General features: G+C 44.7%; 1 protein-coding gene across 1 annotated transcript in view; it reads left to right on the plus strand.

The window, feature by feature from the left end:
• The window catches only part of ALK (anaplastic lymphoma receptor tyrosine kinase), a 607,969-nt gene that overhangs the window by 214,544 nt on the left and 372,356 nt on the right, over positions 1 to 21,069 (plus strand). The window contains exon 4 of the mRNA XM_019527591.1: positions 14,979 to 15,180. Coding sequence (XP_019383136.1) covers positions 14,979 to 15,180 — 202 coding nt within the window. The remainder of the gene's footprint in view (positions 1 to 14,978; positions 15,181 to 21,069) is intronic.

The raw sequence follows: 21,069 nt of genomic DNA on the forward strand, positions 1-21,069 counted from the left end.
AATGGGGACTCAAGGGACAACTGCAATGCAAGCAGCAGATAGGTAAATAATAACTGTCAAAGTAAACTAAAGGCCAGTTTTTTTGTGTTCATCTCATGCATTATTCTTTAATTATGAAAGGCTACAAAAGAAAGCTGCAAACAAACGATGTTAGTGTCTCAGAGGTCTGATACCGCTGCTCTATGTATAGAACCACTGGGCTACCTTCAGGGAGATGGGTAGATTCTAAGGGACATTAATAATAAAATAACCCTTTTCAAGGAATTGGAGTGTGAGAGATGACTTGACTGCCTCAACCCCTCCTAATTTCAAGCTGCAGTTCCTGGAGTTCTGTGAAAGTTCATGAGGGTCACAGCCAAAATTGATTGTCAAATGCATGGAAGGATTGACATGAAGAACTATTTTGAACACTATTTCCCTGAACAGTCAATGAAGAAAGAGAGACCGTCCTGAATCTGTAATCTTTATTTTCCTTTAAATAATTCCTCAGTGACTTTCCTTTCTCATATTTAAATAATTGAAACTGACTGAAAATGAAAGGCATTTTGATGTATTTAAAAACGCAGGAGGCTGAAAGCAATGACACAAAGATCTTATTCCTACTTTGCCCACTGTCTTGTTCCAAGTCAGACAACACAATGTTTAACTTCTGTGCCTTGGTTTACACATTTGTAAAATGAGTGGTGAATAAAACAAGTATGGGGTTGATTAAGCATTCATGAATTGCTCTGTCATCACTGCGTGAAATGTACTACATGACTGGAAAGTACTGGATGAAAACTCAGTCCCATTGAAGATAATGGCAAATTGAAGATTCAGTTTTTAATATTCCACTCTGTTACCTAAGTATATTCATAATTGCTCAGTCGTACATGTATATACCCTAAATGCATTTTAGGTCCTTTTTGCTTGTTTTTTAGAACCTGTAACAGCCCATCTGTTTCATTAGGTTTATTCATACAGTTAAAGTTAAACTTGCTTCTGTGATTTGATTTAGTGAATGAACTCCCTCCCCCCGAACAAAATCTCCGTACTCAAGAAACAGAGATGCATCTCAGTGCCTTTTACCCAGTGTTGTGATTGAAACTTCATATTTGAGACTTTAGCCCTTCCATGTGTGTTGCCTGCTCCCACACTCCAACTTCTCAAAGCTCTCCTTTCGTAGAGCACAGCTCATTGGGTTGAAATTTGAATGTGCAATGGAGAACACAAACTCTGATTCTGTGGCGGTCTGTTCTGTGATCCTAATGAAAACACTTTCCCTTCTCTACTCAAGTGCAGCAAAGGTTGTAAAATCTGATTTTTTCCCCCCCTCTATACAGCCCCAATAGATGTTGACTCTTAATAGTTTTTATGGCTCTAATTTAATCTGGTGGAGTATTGAACTCGTATGTGAAAAGTAATAAAATACTTTTAGTAGGAAGATGGAGTTTATGTTCAGAATAACAATCTATCAATTTTGCAAAGGGTTGTTAAATTGCTGCTTTATAACTGTGATCAGATGAAGTCACCATGGCTTTGTTCTGAGCTTTAGCTTTTCTAGATAAGTTGAACTAACAAAACTGTGGCTTCTGGTAATTAGACAGTAAATTTGCCTGAATTGCCACTGGGACACTTCTGTTTAGCTTGCGTCTACGTAGAGACCACTAGTTATAGGTCCACCAAGCCAAATTATGCTGTTGCTTAAGAGTAGTACTCCCACTTCTTTGCAAAATTCTCAGGCTAACCATTACTTTTCATTTTGCCCTTGATTCTACTTTTCTGTTTTGTCACTGCTGTCAGGCAATTGATGTTTTTAGTATACAACACTTTTTATCCAGAAAAGCGTTAGACCATTTAAGGGCTATTGATTTCGATGGGAGTGTGGAGCTGGGTCCACAAGTACATTATAGGAGAAGTTACCAATTTCCCTCAGTAAAGTTGCTTAATGTTTCTCATTATAGCCCATGTGTTTTAGCTTGTGACTTTCCCATATTTAACCTGCTCAGGCTGTAATCTTCTATGTTTAGTGTCTACTTCAGGAGGGGCCAACAAAAGGTATGTGAGTGTATTTCCTTTGCTTCAGGGGAATGGAGTCACTCAGCAGACTAACCAGTACTGACTCTATCCTTTATTGGCCTTAAAACTTACTGGGATAGATCCAGGATACTAAGCAGTCAACAGACAACATTGGTGACTAGTTATTGTTAGCTTTGCAATTAGCCTGCCATTAAAGAGCAAGAAACTCCAGGGCAATTTATGAAGAATTTGGTAGCAGCTGGATAGGGGGTTTTTTGGAGTCCATTTAAAGTATGGTTTGAGGAGGGAAAGCAGTCAGGGGAGATGCATTTCCTTTATCTAAGATAGCATTTACTATTAGAAGGAGTCCTCCATGTTATCATTACCAAGCAGGAAGGGCAGAGGTTATAGTAAAGCAAGTGGTTCTGGTTGCTGCCAGGGGTACTAGAATTTTACTAATGAATATTAAAAAATTGGAGTTAGTTACATGGGTGTGCAGGGATTGAAGAAGATACAGGACCTGCATATGGTGGCTACATGGAACAAATGGAAGTATGTTGATTCAGTCTAAAACATGCAGCCTATGTTAGCCCAGGGGAAAAGGGAAAAAGAAAATAAAACTTAATGCATCACTATTGAGAGGATACAGGACCCTGCTCATGGTAACCTCATAAGTAGGGAGTTCCGAGTTGGTAAGACATACTCAGATGCAGGTTTTAGCATGCAACGTATAATTGCTGGGGTGCCAGGTAGTCTGGGGCATGGAGAGTCTTGGTCAAGCCACAACAAGTGTAAGGGGGAGATCAGGCTACCCTCTAGGTGTCACTTCCAGGCAATAGGGCTACTAGAACTATCACTTGTATAAACAGACCAAATTATTGGAAGGGAAGGCATCTAGTTTTCAGTCCCTTGTTCCGTTGCTGTAGATGGCTTCTTGAGGGCATCTTGTATGGGGTGAAGTCTTTAGAGCCCATGCTCAGTTAGCAGGTTTGGACACTAGAATGGCTTCCTTTTCTATGTAACCCATGTGAATTTGATACAGAAATAACTGAGAGGGAGCACCACAATGCCCTTTTGAAAGAGGCTTCTTTTAGTGTGTGATTGCACTTCAAATAGGGTGGAATTAATATCTCTAGTGCAAATAAAATTGTCTGTTACCTAAGCTTCATTGATTCAACCTTTCTGAGCAAGGAAGTTGAAGTAATGTGAAACATAACAAGTTCAGTATAGACTGGAGGTAAATGTAATGCTCAAATAAGTAACAAGGCTCCAGATGTCTGATGAACAGGCAACCTTCAGTTATAACACAGAAAATGTTTGGAAAGAGAATGTTCACCTAATGAGCAAAAAAGATGAATTTATCACAGAGTAGGCCTGCCCTGCTCTTCCAAACTCATGATCTGTTCAGACTTCATTGATAAAATAAAAAAGAATGCAGTGCTCTTCAAAGTTTCCTAGTCTTCAAACCCAGAGGCTGATCTCTGAGCATTTGTGCATGTGAATGCATGTATATGCAGCATGTGTATGGATCCAGATTAAACAAGAATAATCTGTGGTGCATGCTCCCTCATCAATGTGCCTTGCTTGTATCTTGGAGGGACCAATCTAGAGGGAATAAGTGAATTAATTCTTCTTACACAATCATCATTGCCATTTCTAAGGTTGCTGGAAAAGGTGGATTTCAGGCTACTACTATTAGGTCTGTTGTTCTACTGGTCAGTTCACACAGGCCATGAAGTACCTATCAAGTGGTAATGATTTGCTCTGTCTCCCTGCACATTGTTGTCTTTGCAGCATATGTTGCTTCATTTGGAAGCTCACTGGGGCACGTGCGGTGTCTTTATAAAATATTTGTGTGCAATACTGTGTCAAGAATGTTGACAGTGAGTCTTCTTTAAAAACAATAATGTTACACTTTCAGTTCCAAATAACCTAGGCTGAATTTGAACTGGTGAAGACAATATTCCACTACCTAATCTATCCTTTCTCTTTCTCAGCATGAAGCTTAAAATGCTGTGAACAAGCCTCGTTTAGGCAACAGTTCTTAGTGTGAGATTTATTCATTTGTCTCCTGCTGAATGTTGCAATAATTAGGCAGTTCTAAATATAATTTACTGTCAGCTTCCATAATTTCTTTATGCGTAAATATCTTTTGTGTGTGACTTGGAGTGACAGCAAATTAATACAGACAACGCAGAAGGAAAGAAGCCACAAAGAATGAGGAATCCATTTGAGTTTGACTGCTAATATTAGAAAGATGGAGACATACTGCTGGTACAGATTGGAAGCTTGAATAATGCTGATGCTTTAGATTTTCCCAGAGCATGTGTGGCTGAGGACAAAGAAGGGGAGGATTAGGTTTAAAAATTAGGGTTACACTTCTGACCCAACACTCTTCAAAAACAATATAAAGGAGCCGTGCTGAATAATGTTTCTGCCGCAGAATAGCTCTAACCAAAGTATGACTTTATTTCAGTAATAGGTACATGGTCCTGTTATGCAGAGTCTGAAGCATTTCTGGATGCGTTTGGGGTAAAAGGTAAAAAAAAACATTTATAGTGAACAATCATTATACTTTAGAGATGGCTTACAGCTAGAGGAGATATTTTTCTTAGCTCATGTGGTAGTTGCTAATGCTTTTTGGTGCTGAAGACTGAAATCTGTCCCCTGTAACTCCATGTAATTTGTGATGGGCACTAAGCAGTGCTAAATATCCCCATGGTTGTGGAAGCATATCTATTCTCTTTTATTTAGGTGACTGCATCTCTTCAACACCAGGGTTTATGGAGGCTTTGACATCAAGGGTCCACTCTGAAAATGGTGACAGCAGACTTCAGCACTGTCACCATGACAGAGCATTCTTCTTAAAAGAAACCAGTCAGAGTTTTAAGCAGCCTGGCCACTTGAACACCTCTCACCACAACCCAGGGCATTACAGATGGGTTAGTGTGTGGCTGGGTGGGTGGGAGGGGGAATGGAAATGTTTGCCTGGTTGGCTAGTTGGAGTCTTCTTGTTGTGCTTTATTGTTTAATTCTGGGTGTTTGAACATGATACTGACAACATGTTTCATAAAGAAGCCTTTCATCTTGGTTTATATTCCCTAGTTGCTCAAATATCAGCAGAAGTTTGTTTGAAGCTGCAGCACTTTCTCATAGATATTCACCCTGTAAGATCCCCTAGAGCCTTGTTAGAGCTGTAAGCTAATAAGAGAAAATAAGTTCAAGGAAATTACAGTTGAAATCTTGCTATTTAAAGGCATACACATGGATCTCAAATATAGCGTGCTACATGGATTCTCTTCCTTGTAGAAAACTAAAAATTAATTTTAAAAAATGAGGAAGGCACTCGTTTTTAATTTTGCTTGAGAGCCCACCAGTGGAAAACTAGATATTATATTTTCTTCTTATGATAGTGAATGGGGAAACACTGTTTTTGTGTACTTGCTGGTTGAGAAAAGTTACAACCCACATCCATGAAAGGAATTTGGCTTGTGTGACTGATCTCCTGGGAGTTCTGGGAATGGAGTGGTGGTGGGATGTAACCAGAGATAAAGTAACATGTGGGAAGGTGTGGCTTTATGTCTATTTATTATTTGTCTTTTAGATACTGGGCGATTAAACTGCTCTTTGTGGGGCTTGATCCTTCTCCCTCTGAAGTCAGCAGGAATATGCCTATTGACTTCAATGAGAAGAAGATTTCAGGAGGAAGGAGTTTTTGTCAGTGAAAAGCCTGTATTGACTGCCATAATTTCTGTTGTCTGTCCTGCAAGTATGCAGTTAACTACCTTGCATGCTGTCAGTGTGTTTGAGATGGGGACTGGGTGAATCTGCATTTGTTCACATCTAGCATACTGTCTGTATATAAATGTAGCTCTCCAAAAGGTCTGCCTAACAAGAAACAATAATAAAACCAAGCAGTCCATGAGAAGAACAGTCTTAAATGGTTAGATACATTAAAAAGGGAACGGGCTTTCTCTAAGGAATCAGTTATTGGTTGCGAGTGGAGTCAAGGCTCGGTGGAGCAGTGCTCTGCCTTGAAATGAATGAATTGATCTCACATACAAACTGTAATCAGGGACCTAGTTGAATGAGGGAGGACAATCAAGCCATCAGCCTTGGGCCCCAAGTTGGGAGGGAAGGTATGGTCAGTTCAGTCACTGATGCTGCTTCATGCGCTGCCATGGCTCCAGGTACATCTCTGCAGGGCATGGCGCATGTCCTCTGCTTGCTGAATTGTCCATTTGTTTCCATAACAAGCCCCTTTTTTATCCCCAGAAAGAGTCCTAGTAGTGCAACAGCCAGACAATTCTGACAGCTGTTCCCCTGGGGCTTGCATGCTGGCATAGCAGCAAGAACAGCGTAAGGAAAACGAAACAGGCAACGCTGCTTTCCCATGAGGTAGTTGTGGCAGCCTGTGCCCCCTATGAGTGCTATGTCCTGCTCCCAGGATTCCTCAGTCTCTGCGTTCTTGTGGAAGCTACCTGAGAAGATTGCTCAGAAGCAGCTAGGTAGTAGGGCTGTGTGAAATTTCACTGAGCGTTTTGTTTCAAAGCTGTTTCAATGCCTTTCAAGCTTGAAACAGCAAAATCGAAACAAAAGAAAATGCATCAAAACAGCTTCAAAACAAATGAGGGCAGTCGAAACATTTTGAAATGTTTTGAGTTTTGAAGCACCCCGGTGATGGGAGGCAGGGGAGAGCTAGGGCTGCGCTCCGAGTGGTTTGCAGCCCCATATAGCACAGCTCTGGGTCTCCCCACCTCTGGACTGCACTCTGCAGCTGGTGGAGCTGATCAGAGCACAGCACTGGCTCTGCCTGCCTCCCATCACTGGGCTGCACTCCAATCGGCTCTGCCAGCCGCGTGGAGCTCAGCCCAGTGATGGGAGGCAGGCAGAGCTGGTGCTGCACTCTGCCTCCTGCCACTGAGCTGAGCTCCATGGGGCTGTGAGCCGCTGGGAGCTGAGCCTGGTGGTGGGAGGTGGAGCGCACTGCCAGGGCCCACCACAAGGTTCAGCTCCAAGCAGCTCCAAGCAGTGGCTTGAGCTCCAGGGGGATGCAGAGCCACTTGCAGAGCAGCCCAGCAGTGGGAGGCGGGCAGAGCCAGGGCTGCACTCTGCCTCCCACCACTGGGCTGAGCTCCATGGAGCCGCACTGGGTGCGGGCTGCACCCAGCACCAGTCCCAGGTGGCAGTGGCAGCCTCTTGTCATTCAGCATGCAGATCTGTGGGCTTGCACCCCCCAGAGTACTGCAGGGCTGTGCTGAAATCCTCCTGGGGGTGTGGGCCCCCAGATCTGTGACCAAATGACAGGAGGCTGCCACTGCTTCCTGTGGCCAGCGGCAGTATCTGTCCTTCCCGGCAGCGGGTGCGGGCTGCACCCAGCGCTGGTCCCAGGCAGTAGCAGCAGCCTCCTGTCATCTGGCATAGATCTGGGGGCCTGCACCCCTGGGAAGTCTGGCACAGCCCTACAGCCCTCCCGGGGGTACGAGCCCCCGGATCTGTGTGCCAGATGACAGGAGGCTGCTGCCACTGGCAAGTTTTGCTTTCAAGATTTCGAGGTGCAGTTTCTGAGAAACCTCTGCACCTATCTCCTTGAAACTTGGCAGGCATCATGCCCTCAGAAGGGGCTACCATCCCTGCAATTTGCATCTGAATCGGGCAAGAAATGACAACATTTTAGGTATGTTCATGATTCCCCATTATAGCCTATGGGCGAAATGTTGAAACGAATCAAAACAGCAAAACAGTTTCAACGAAACAAAATGGGACAGTGCTTCAAAATTAAACGAAACAATGAAATGAAACATTGTCCCTTTGAAACAACAAAACAGACATCAAAATGAAACGGCCCTACTAAGTAGTTGTCACAAGAGCACTGTGGAGTAAAGACTGCCAGCGTCACTTAGGTCATGTACAAACGTTACATTTTAACTGGTGGAATTGCAGTTCCACCAGTTGATACGCCACATGTGCAAGCATTCAAACCATTTCAGTCACTTTAAAAATGACTGTTGTGGTCGAAATCTCCACCATGTCAGACCAGGTTGAAGTGCCAATCGATTGAGGTCCCAGTGTTTGACTGACTGTTTGCACACAGTCCTAATTGATCGCTAGCACTGCTCTGACCTCAGCAATTCTATAGTGCATTGGTCACAACCACCCCCATAGGGGGACACCCTGTGCCTCAGCCTGCACTCCAGTGCTGAAGCAGGAGACACAGCAAACTCCCCCCCTGGCATAGGAAGCTCAGCTCCTCTCTACAGCCCTGAGCTGCAGTACAGGGCATAAGGGAGACACAGGGGCTTAGGAAACTGTGTCCTGTGCACAGGACTCTGGCCTCAACCCCCTGGATGCAGAGTCAGACCCAGACCCGAGGTTACGTGTCCCAGGAGAGTCCACAGCTGCATGGAGAGTGGCTGGCTGAGAAGCATCCAGCAGCTGCACACACAGGGAGACTTTTCTCCCTGGCCAGCCATGCTCCATCCAACCCTGGAGTCTCCTGGGGCATTTAAATCCTTGGCCCAGGGAGCAGAGTCTCTTGGGGCATGCGGCTTCCAGGTGCTCCCTGCTTGGCCATGCTCCCCTCTGACCCAGAGTCTCCTGGGATGCTTAAACAGCCAGGCTTTTGCCAACCAGCCACCTCCTCTCAGCCGCAAGATCTCCCAGGGAATTTAAGTGGGGCGTGCCCAGCAGTTGAATGCCCTGTGAGACTCACCTTTCCTGCCAGCCATTTAAAATACCTTGGGAGACTCCGTGGCTGAGAGGAGCATGGCTAGCCCAGAAAAGCCTGTTCACTTAAATGCCCGAGGAGACTCCAGGGCAGGGTGTAACAGAAGAGTCTGGGGCTCTCTGTTACTTCAAGAGAAGCAGCCAGAGAGGTAGCACTGCAGGCCAGGCAGGGCACAGCTGCAATTGGGTTGCTGTAGTAACCAGGCAATGAGATCAATTAGCAGGCACCTGCAGGCAGCCCAAGGTAGCCTCCTGACCAGAAGAAGGCAGGGCCCTGGAAGGTATATAAGCCCAGGACCTGAGCTGGCAAGGCAGTATAGCCCTGCAAGCTGCAAGGATAGAAGCTCCTGGCTAGGAAAGCTACTGGGGAATACTAAATAGACTGTTGTGCTGCCTTGGGTGACCAGTGAGGCTCTGGGAGCTCACCAGATTGTAACCCAGAGCTGAGAGGTTATCCTGGTACCAGAGGTGAGGGAAAGTTTTCCCTTGTAAAGGGGGAGCGCGCTGCTTTCCCTTTTTGTTGATGTTAGTGGGTCCAGATGGGAGAGTTCATGTTATAGCCTGGGGTCTTACTATTTGGTTACAGCTCATACTAGTGGTATGGGTTGAGATTGTGAGGGGTGGTATTTGGAGACCTCATTAGTGCTGTAGGAGCACGTGATCATGTTGAGCCTGCCAGGGCCAGGCTCAAGGCCGAACAAATGTTGAGCTGGGAGCAAGGCAGAGCATTGGGCTGCAGAGCCCAGACCAGAGCTAAGGAGCCCTGTGTCCAAGAGGTGGGGCGACAGGGCCTGATGTCTGAGAGAGGTGGAGGTGGAGATGGGGGCCAGGGCCTGGCAGACAGGGGCTAGGGGCCTTAGAGGGCAAGACTAAAGCTGATGCCTCAAAGCCAGGTCCAATACAGTGGGCCTGGGGTGGAAGACCCAGCTAGAGGAAAGGAGCAGAAGCTGAGGAGGCTGAAACCCTAACAAGAGAGAATAATGGTACAGTGACACCCACAAAGCATGGGAAGTGGTGTATGGGTGGATGGAGCCATGTAAATGGCCCTTAAGGCATATAGGTGCCATGGGGCACAGACAGGTGGAGAGCGCCCACACAGCTTAGGAGCTGGGTCAGGGCCAGCAGTGCAGAAAGGACCCACTCATTAGTGGACGGAGTAAGGATAGGTCTAGGGTTCTCAAGGCAGCCACCTTTTCTATGCAATAGGTACATCAAGTTTTAGTGGGCAAGGAGAAGGTGAGGGGACCCTAGAGGCAGAGTAGAGCATGGGTTGCAGAGCCACCAGGTGGGTCACAGCTGCCCCTGGGACCCCAATGTGCTACAGGAGAAGCATGGCCACCTGGGGAAAGCCCAGCCATTTTAAGTGTCCTGGAGGACTCCAGGGCTGAGGGAAGCATGACTGGCTGGGGAGCACCTGCCAGCAGCAGGCCCCAGAATACTCTGTTCCCTATGTAGCTATTTAAATGCCCTAGGAGATTTGGGCTGGGGTGACATGGCTTGCTGGGGAGCGGCCTGGGATGAGTGCACAGGGACCCCTGGCTGGGGACTGGTGGCAATGCAGCCAGTCTGTCCTGCACCAGTCTGAAACAATGAACACCTGCACAGTTCACAGTTGGTTGGGGTTCCAGCCGACTACAGCCCTTTACACTGAATATTTTCATGAACTCTTAGCACAGCTCTATAGGCCCCATGTGACAGCAGTGTAGGATGGGGTGGTTTGCCCCCCATACAGCACTGAGTGATGTCTGTTCCATAGTATGGCTGGAAACCCTTAACATCAGCAGAACTGCAGGCCTCTGCATAGGCTGAACTGGCCCTATGTGAACCAATAGAAACAGGCAGCTGATTACACTCCAGGGATGTCTATAGATGTCCCAGGTTTCCATGCCCTGACATGGGAAATGTCAGGAAGCTGGGGATCCCACAAGTGCCGAGGGGGGAGACTCGAGCACACTTGCATGGGGAAATCCTTGTGCAAGGGATTCTCAATGCAGTGTGGAGGGGGAGAAACTCAACCAGGGGTCCTGCCTTCCATGCTTGCAGGCATACAGAGGAAATCCCTGTGCACTTCCCTCTACTTGCAGGGGAGATATCCCTCTGCAAGGTCTGGCTGAGTAGGGAAAGCAAGGTTTTCCCCTGCCCAGCCAGATCAGGGTCAGGGTAGGGAGCAGACAGGGTCTGGCTGAATGGGGAAGCTCCACAGAGGTAATAAGGCATTTACTGCAATAAAACAAAAGAGTGCAGGGATGGGGAGGGACGCATACACAGCCAGGATTGAAACCCAGCACATAGATCACTGGCTGCCCAGGACAGGAGGCAAGTACTCTGAAGGGGAAGGGACGGGGGCAGGGGGCAAACAGATCAAGGCCCCCACATTGAGGGAGGGAGTGGGGTAGAGGCTGGGTTGAAAGGGGCCCCAGCAAGGTTGGGTGATGGGACAATTGGAGCTTGGGTGGCTTATCCAAGGGCATGGGGGGAGGGGACCTCCTGCCACTGCGTACACCCAGCGAAGGCCCAGGGGGGCATATGCCCCCCTGATCTGTGTGCGGGGCAGAGGCTGCTGCCGCTGAACTCTGGGTTCTGCAACCTACTGTTGCTGCCTCAAGAGCCATGTGATACCACGTGCCTTCTCCTACTGTGCTGTGCTATACCCCATGCCCACCCAGTGTCAGGATGCACGTGGCATCACATGGCTCTTGAGGCAGTGGTGCACAGAGCCCAGCACTCAGTGGCAGTTGCCTCCACCCCATGCACAAATCAGGGGGCACGTGCCTCCTGAAACTCCACCGGGGTGCACATGGTGGTGGGAGTGTCCCCCCCCCAACGCCCCTGGACAAGCCATCCAGGCTCCGATTGTCCCACCACCTAGCCTGGCCATGGCCCCATTCACTCAAGCCCTTGCCCCTGCCTTGGCCCCACTCCCTCCCTCACTGTGAGGGCCTCAATCTGCCCCTCCCATGCTCTTTCCCACCCCTCCCCCCACAGACTTACCTGGTGGGGGGGGCGCATGCACTCAGCTCCCCCAAATATTTTTTTTCTCCCTCTGCTAATGGGGAGGGTGGCTTCTGCCATTGCATGCACTCCCAGGCAAGCATGTGGAGGGAGAGTGGGGTGTGCCCCCCAGATCTGTGCGCAGGGTGAGGGCGGGCTGCTGCTGCGGGCTTTGCCCTGGGTGCCAAACTTTGTTGCTATGGCACTGGACACAACAAAGGGTAAGGATGCCTATTTGCTTGGCATTTGTGCTGTCATAAAAAAAATTTAAGGCAGAACAAATGAGACATCAGGTAATGTCTGTTTCTACCCTAAGGACCCCTCTTCACATGCAGGTAAAGGTGTGATGGGATCTAATGTATGATCCACACAAGGTGTAGTTGTGGGATTGCAAATCAGAGCCTATCATGCCTTATTGCCCATGCAGAGGGAGCTCAACTGTTGTGATCTCCCATCCATGGAAGCACCCCACACACCCGTATAACTAGGAAACAGCAGCTGTTGTGGTCTCCAAGCTGTGTTGGTGCATGGGACACCTCCGTGGCTGAGAACCTAGTTAGCTGATGGGACTCCCAGCTGGGTGGGCATGTGCTCCTGCAGGTGGGAGCTGCCAGGCTTGGGGGTACACATAGGCCCCCGTGGCTGGGCGCTCTGATCAACTGATGGGGGTCCCAGCTGTGGGGGCACAGGCTACACATGCAAATTAAAGCTAGATAGAGATCAGCTGTAAAGTTATTACACATTTTTCCAGCAATAACGTTATAGCTTCTTGGACCATAGTTAACTTGCATGTATAGCCAGTCTGAATTAATTGTGCAGGTAACCAGGTAATTGAGTATTACATGTAACATAGAGCGGGCTTAAGAAAGTGCTTTGTGGGGATTCCTGCACATAGAATCATAGAAAATGAGGGTTGGAAGGGACCTTATGTCATATTCTAATCCAAACCCCTACTTAGACCCAACTAGATCATCCCAGTCAAGGCTTTGTCTGGCTTGTTCTTAAAATCCTCCAAAGACTGAGAGTCACAAATATCCCAAATGAAAGGAAGGAGTGACTGCCTTCGCTTGTCTGCCTCAACGCAGCAAGGCTCGCTTCCTACTTGTGAACATCTCTGATAATCCAAGTCTGGCTATGAGCGTGGCCAGAAGAGAGAATCCCTCTGAGAAACACTTTTTCCCAGGCCCATGAAAGCAAGGAAGAAGCTGAAATGTTGTTTTTTTTCCCCTGTATGTTATTTTTAAAATCTTACTCCCTGTTGCAAGGCAATAAGATGAGCAAATGGCCCCCCACACCTGCCAAGTTGCCATCAGCAATTATTGAGGTGTTTAGTGTCTTTCTGCCACCAGCAGAAATCTCGTTGCTCCCTCTCATGTCATGGATTTCAGTGTTCTTCTGGGGATGGTGCAATTAAAGCTGCAAGATTTAGAGCTGTAATTCTCTTTGTTTTTAACAGGGGGGAGAGATGGGAAAGGGTGATACATATGGTTTCCATCTCCTTTTTACTTGACTCTGATCAGCAGGGGAAAAAAAAGATAAAGAGTAATGGAGTTTATTTTAATTCCACTGCCTTTGATCCAGTTATTGAGGAGACAGTCTGATATGTGTACCTCATTATTTGGTGCTAAAGGAACTAAAAGTAATTCATGGATATTCTGCTCTCAGGCTTCCTTTTTTCCACTTATGCTTGTATCTGCTGGCAGAAGGGGGCTTACATCTTATATTTTACTGCCCAGTGTTTTTTTCAGGACAAATATTTTCTCTGGCTAAATTGCTTTCAGATATATGCTAGTTCAAATGCCTATCAACACAGTGTGGGCTAGTGGATAGAGTTATAGTCTGGAAGGAAAGTCAACTGGGTGTTTGGTTCCTGCCTGTTTTGCTGACAAACAGTATGACCTTAGTAAAGTTGTTCAGTCAAAGGTTTTCAAAAATGCCTGCTGATTAGATGTCTGATTTGAAATATATAATATCTGCTTTTTGCTTATTTCTATTTTTCCCCAGAGGTTTTGAATACAGATTGGCTCCTATATTACAGATATTCAGTACTTCTGAAAATCATGCAATTTGTGTCTCGGTGAGAAAGCAATTTATAAAATGTTGATTTCAACTGCCTTATGCCTCAGTTTCTCCCATCTGTGACATAGGCATATATTGACTTGCAGGAGTGTTGTGACTATTGGTGACAATTTTGAAAAGCACTTTGACACCCATCACGCCAAGCCATATGAAAGTACAAAGTAGAATTGTCCTGTTAAACTTGCAGGATAGGGAGTGATTGTGGCATATTAGAAAATAGCCTGTTTCAAGGACTAGTTCCCTTCTTACAATTGAACTAATACATATCTCCATGTGCATATTTTGTGGAATACTTGGTAAACTGGCCAGCTGCCAGAAGAGAGGTAATGTGACTTATCCAAGGTGAGCTGAAATCTGCTGAGAATTTATTAGTTCTGTCTCACTGGATTGGCCTGAGATTTTTATGGAATAGGATTAGGCCAAGGCAGTCAATGTATTTGGTAATAATCAAAACTTTAATATGGATTAGTAGCATATAAAATTAATATGTTAAAATCAATGGCTGCAGCAATAAAATGGTGTCAAGCCTTTATTCTGACACTAATAGCTTTGAATATACTGTACAGTACCCTTTGCAGGAAAACAAAATCAGAGCTGGGGAATTTGTGGTCATTATTTGTACAACAGCAGTGATCAATACATGTCTTGTTTTGAGTGTGAAAACAGGAGGGCCACTGATAACAGCAGGTAATTGTTATAGTCCATGGAATCAAGCTGGTATCCCATGCCAGAAAGACTGGAGCTGTGATGTCTGGAGCTGGATCATATGTAGGGAACTGGGAGGGCAGGAATCCAGGAGGCAAGCTCTGTTAAAGTTGTGCATAGAGTCTATGGGAATGCAAATACCTGCCAATGTTGAGTTTTCCTACAGTACATATAATGTGGTTCTGTCCTCTCTTCATTGTGTTTTCAGTCTCAAAACAAGCCCAGGTATTGCTTAGATTCTGTTGTGAATCTGCAAGTGGTTTAAAAAATGTCTTGGAGCATCTGGGGATGAAGAGTCCTGCAACCAAACACTGCTTTCCATTAAAGTCTCTTAAAGAATAAACAGAAAATGTATGATCTTTGGATTGGTGAAGGCAATTATCTTGGACCAATTTAAAGATGCTTTCTTACACAGTGAGCCATGGAATGAAACAAAACTGGGATTTTTAAAAACATTCTACTTGCCTTTTTCTTCCTAGGTTCATTTCTGTTCCTTGATGCATCATATAACATCAACCCTGTCATCCTGAGCCCCTGGCTGAGAAGCAGTAGTGATCACTGCACCATGCAAGTGGCTGTGTACATGCATCTCCAGCAAGATGGGGAATATATTGCTCGGATCCACCCCATTGATGAAAGCAGCAGTGAAATCCCATTAATCCCAAGTCAGGAGAAAAATGGGTAAGTTTCTTCTAAACAAGAATTCATCTCTTAGTGGTTTTGGTATTATACTATAAAGAAGAGCATTTTATTCCAGGTACATATGTAACGTTCTGCAATCAGGTGGAACTTTGACAGTGACAACTGAAACCTTCCAGTCTTAATGCGGAGTCACTACTCCCTCAGGTAAAAGACCTGGCTCTGCTAGCCCAGGCTGTAGCAAGCTTATCAACCTCAGTGTGTGGCCTAGCTACCTAAACAGACAGACAAAGCACTACACTGAGTGGGCGCAGAGACGAACACAGGCATGGGTGAACCAGGTGGCCGCCTGGGGCCCAGACAAAAAGGGGGCCCAAAAATGGTTTTGTTTTTTTTTCTGTTGTCTGATTATTATTATAATTATCTCTGTCGAAGTGGGACCCAATACTAAAAGTTCTCCCGGAGCCACCAGTAGTTTGGGTATGGTCCTGAGTGGGTGTGGGTTTCGCTAAGACCTAAGACTGACTTGGAGCTGAATTTTAGCAAGCTGTTAGATCTTCAGAACAGTGAATACTTGACCTGTGACTGATTAGACATTCAATGCTGCCTATGAAGGACGAATGGGGAAATTTGCCTTAAAGCTGAAGGCCCTCCTACACTGTCCATTCCTTTTCACTGTCCTCTGTTCCTAATCTGTGACTTTCCCAAGAGTTTACTACCGGGCTTGAATTTCACAGAGGCCTTGCATGGACCTTGTGCATGTAGATTAATTTCAGCATTGGTTCCTTGATCATATGGACATAAGTAACATTAACACCTATCTAAATGGAAGCAGAAAGTGGTTCTTTGCATCACCAAGGAGTTCAGTACCATTCCTTAGGGGAAAGCTTTTGATTTTTCCAGGGTACCACTGGCTGAAATATTTCATCCTCTCTGTGTAATTAAGATTAATTGTTGGTGATGTCTCAATTTGTCAGACTTCCTATGCATTCTCTTAGATTGTGGTTAGAGGCAAAACAGCAGGATTGTAGCTGAACAGATGTATTCTAGATGCCTAAATGGTATGGCGGTTGTTTAATTTAAAATTTAATTTAAATAAACGTGAAACTAGCGTTTTCTCTATTCTAGCTACTGACTTTGCGTCCATGCCCCAGAATGTTGCATAATGAAGTATAATTCTTACCAAACAGCTTAAACTATCTTTTGTTTGACGTAATAGATTAGAGGGAATGATTCTAATGTCGAGTCCTGCTGCCTTATGCCTGTAACAAGACGTGGTGATTATCTGATTACTGTCTAAAACAAACTCAGTAATTTCCAGTAACAAAAGAAAAATGTTCAATAAAAAACCTGACGGGAGATAACCTGACTCATAGGAGTGGGCTGAGTGGTTGTAATTCTACCATAACACATGGTCTATAAAACTGTAAAAGAGAGATGGTGTGTAGCTCAGTCGTGCTTAGTTCCAGCAATGCCATCCAACTTGTAAATTACTCTTGATGTCTGGGGAAAGGTAATTAGGGGAGCTGCAGCAGCTGTCGTCTTCCCTGGCTTTTTGAAAATGCTTTACTGTGTCACCGCTAGTAAACATGCTTTGTGCAAAGTGCAGCCACGGCGCTGGCAATGCCACTGCTGCTTGGCATTTGCAAGGTATGCTGCTTTGCCAGGATGCTTTACTATAATGCATGGAGGCTCTTCAACGTCGGATTTTCACTGTGTGAAATCAACCTTCAGCACAAGAAAACTGAGCATTGTCAGACTGAAGGCAGGGTGGAAAGCTCACGTTAGCCATTGTAACAAAGTGCAATATGTTTTTGTACCACTGCCATCTGCTGGTGACAGTGGTTGAAGCTAGAAGATATGGTCTTCAGGTGGGAACTGGCTTTTTGGAACTGGCAGTAGGCCATGCTTTAGAGTAGTTTTAGTCATGAGCATGCTAAACTTGCAATATCTTGGGGTTTTACCAGCCAAGTTTGACATTTTTTTTTTTTTTAAAGACATGCTTTAGTTTAGATTGCCAGGAACTCTGTGACTTGTGTGCAAGTAAGGAAGGCCAGGTCAGGTAGTTGTGGTGACTTTTCTGGATTTAGTTTCCTTCCCTTGGTTATCCTCTTTCTGCCTTAGTCTTTAACAGGCTAACAGTGATTATGGCACCACAGTGCCCTGCATTATATGTAATCAGTTCATCCCAGATTTCAGAGCTTCTTCTAGGTGTCTGGAAAGGGCTTGTGGGCTTTTTGTTTGTGTTCTGCCTTCCTCTTTAGCATGAGATAATTCACTTCCTTGACCATCTTGGTATCTTTTACCTAAAAAAAAGTCTCTGCCCTTCATTGAGCGCCCTCAAGGATCAGTTGTGCTCTTGGTCTTTCTCCACCCTCTTCTGGTAGCATGATGTGGGTTTTGAGATCTTCAGATATTTTTGTACTAGAGATCCTAACATTATTAGTGGGTGCTTTCTGGCTTTCAACATACAGGAAATCCCAAGTGCCCATTCTGGATGCATACCTGAATCTGTTTTGAAAACACAGCTGACCAAAACCCCACAACTAGCAGGTTGTAAAGAAGGAGAGGGGAGAAAGGAAAACCCACCCATGTTTCAGCCCCAGTAGCTGAGTGGTTAAAGGTACTTCCACTGGAAGTGAGAGACCTGAATTTTAGACATGCTTAACCTGCATCTCTGACTTCACAGCCCAGTGCTTTAACTGCTACACCACAGATTGGATATTATCCAATCCCCTTTTAAACTTAGCTCCCTTGGCAAACAAGAAAGGGGAAAATATGTGGCCAGGAGGACAGGAACAAGTCAGAGGCTGTGAGATGGCTGCAGTGCTAGAAAGGAAAGAGGCCTTGATTTCTAGGACAGACCCTTGTTCCCAATGGGACAGAAGCTCCCCTGCTGCACTGCCCTCTTGTCTGTTTAAATGCAAGGGGAAGTGGCCCAGCTTCAAAAGAGGGAAACAGGCATGCTGGAGAAGAAAGTAGCTAATGTTTAACCTATGGTACAATGATTAGACACTGTTATGGGAAGTTACAAGGACACGGATTTGAACCCTCTTTAGGTGAGGAGGTTTTTTGTAGATTCAAGTTCTCCAGCTGCTTGGGCAAATACTGGAACCACTCCACTAATGGGACTAAGGGGAGATGGCTCTTTCTCCCAACACTTTCTAGGTTTACACAGAGGTATATATGTACATAGCCACATATGTACCCTGTAACTCAGGCTTTATGTTCCTGCTTTACATATCCACAGTAGAGAGGCAGGACCCAAAATGCCAGAGGACACCTAAATGCAGGACACTCTCATCCCTCGAAGGAAAAGTCATGGCTTGACAAATTGCCAATATATGCAGGTAGTTCAGCTATGCTCTTCATAAGCAAATCTTCACTCTGCCTTGTATACCTATCCAAAAAAATGTACCTTTTGGTGTTTTCAAAGTGCTTACCTTGGTATCAAATAAGGTATGGACCGATGAGCAATTGAGCAGAAGACAGTTAAGATTTATCCTCTGCTTTCCTTAAGGATAATAAGGAAGAAAACTACCATGATTTTGCCTATGTAAGCAAGGGTGGAGCATCCTCCCATCCACCAGCCCAAGGGAGGAAAGAGCTCCCTTATATTTTCAATAGTCAGCCTCCTGTACTCTGCACCCAAGTATAACTGTAGGCTTGGATGATGTTGGTTACATGTCTAACTACCTGACCGTGCCCATAGATTAGTCTGATATCATTTGCAGCTCCACTTATTTCCAGATCAGCAAAAAGAAAGGCTGGATCTTAAAAAATGCTATAAACATTCCAATGCCTGCCTTTTTTTCCTCAAGGAGATAATATTCAACTCTTCTAGGATGTGGTCTTTATATGAATATGCATAGCCTTACTTTGAAAGACACTGAAATGTTTATAAAAGACTTTGGGCTTTTTGTAAAATCAGTGCTAATAGGAAATACTGTATAACCAAAAAGAATGATAACCTTCCAATGGAATTCCTGAACTGCCTATAGGTATCCTACAGTAGGAATATCATTATCTCACTTTTTTTCCTTAAAGATTCCATAGATATGGGAACATTTGGTCTTGAAGTCTTTAATGAAGAGCTGTTTGCTAATTGAAATTCCTGTCCTAGAAACTCAGATGCTTCAGTACCCTGACTAGTGACATTCCTTTGATCCAGTGATTTTTACATGCCTTTACATACCAACCTAACATGAGATACTAAGCACAGAGAGCTCCCACTGTCTTCAACTGCAGTCATGGGTACTTATCATTTGCTGAAACTCAGAACCCATAGTAGGAAGAGAAAATGGGTTCTGTTGAAAGTAAACTTGAAGGGTAGCATGGTGATTAAATTAACTTAAGGGTAGATTTTTCTCATATCTAAAATAGCTTATGGTGTTAGCTAGCATCTCTCCCTTCCAATATCCTGAATTACATGTAGTCATATTTGATAAGGTCTTCATGGTTCATGTACATTTACAAGGAGGAAGAAAAAGTGCTGTCAGATACTGTTCTTTGATGGGGGGTTTAGCCAACCCAGTGAAGTTACTTGTTGGCAGCTGCAGAATAGGAATTAAACAGTAGAAGTATTTAAGCCATGAAACTTTTCTTAAGACCCCAGAAAAGGAACTTCTCTCTTCGTTTCATACAACTTTCATTTTGCTAAGACCTCAGCCTTGCAATCCTTACATACAACATTCCCATTGAACTCAGTCAGTGTTTTATAGACTTAAAGACTACAGGATGGATAAATTTGTACTTTTTCTCCCCTGGTTCCATTTCTGCTCCAGTGAATAATGTAATTCTATGAACTGTGGAGTCATACTAATCCCAGAGTGAGCAACTTGTAACAAAGAACTAGTGCCATGTCTATTGACTGGTGCACATGAGACCTATGCTTATTATTGATTTATTTTACTAAAGTATCTATCCTTTATATAGGAAAAAAACCCAGGTCATTTAATCATATTTGCAAGGCATTGTGTTGTGATGGGATGGGGAGAACAGAAGAGCTTCAGTGGGAAAAATAAGCCAGGAATGATAGATACTTTGAATGGTCTATGAGTACTAGAGTACCTGAAGCTGGGAATGGGCTGACAATAAGGGAGCTTCTGTAGAGGTATACGTGTATGGCCATGTATGTATGCACTTATTCTATTGGGCTATACATGTAATAGTAAATAACTTACCTGTATTCTGTGTGTAAAATGACAAAATGTAATAGGTAACTTTATTCTAGTTGAGTAACTCATGAAGGACACAAACAAAAAGGGGTGGGTGGGTAGGATTTCATCCTCCCTCAAGTTATTACTTTTTGGAGCAAAATCTTTCTCATAATAGTTGAATTCTTGTTGAACGCTGTAGGATTCTCCGACAGGAACAGTGCATTATATATACTGGCAAAAGAGGAGTTGTTGCAGTAGAGAGCTAGTTGATTTGACTCTGAAGATGGATTTTTTTTGATATTGTCAGTCTCTTTTGTCGTCTGTTGTACAGTTATTTTTCTGGCTCAGCTAGTGAACTGGCAGCCAGAAATGGTGAAGAGAAGAAACTTTCTGCAGCACTCTTGATCCTCTGAACTAAAGATATGACATAATCATGTGGTCTCTAGCAGTTTCCAATTATCCCAAATGCCACTAGACTTAGATGCTGCATGGTGTTGTCTTTCTGTCTGCAGCGTGGTTTGCACCATCCTTTCTCATTGCCAATTTTTTTATAGGGTTTTCTTCTCAGGCATTGTAGGTGATGAGACAGTAGTTATTTTTTGTATTAGTGAAGCAATGTTAGAGTGGCAGTTCAAATATTGACTGGGGAACCAGGTTCTCCTTTGTTCTAAACCTAATTATGCCAACAACTCATTCTGTGGCCTTTGGAAATCATTTTGTCCCTATTAGTTTCTCTGAAAACCAAGGATACTTATTTTACTTACTTGTGTAA

Source organism: Gavialis gangeticus, unplaced genomic scaffold, assembly GCF_001723915.1.
Source record: "Gavialis gangeticus isolate Ggan-Ray unplaced genomic scaffold, GavGan_comp1, whole genome shotgun sequence".
Lineage (NCBI taxonomy): Eukaryota > Metazoa > Chordata > Crocodylia > Gavialidae > Gavialis > Gavialis gangeticus.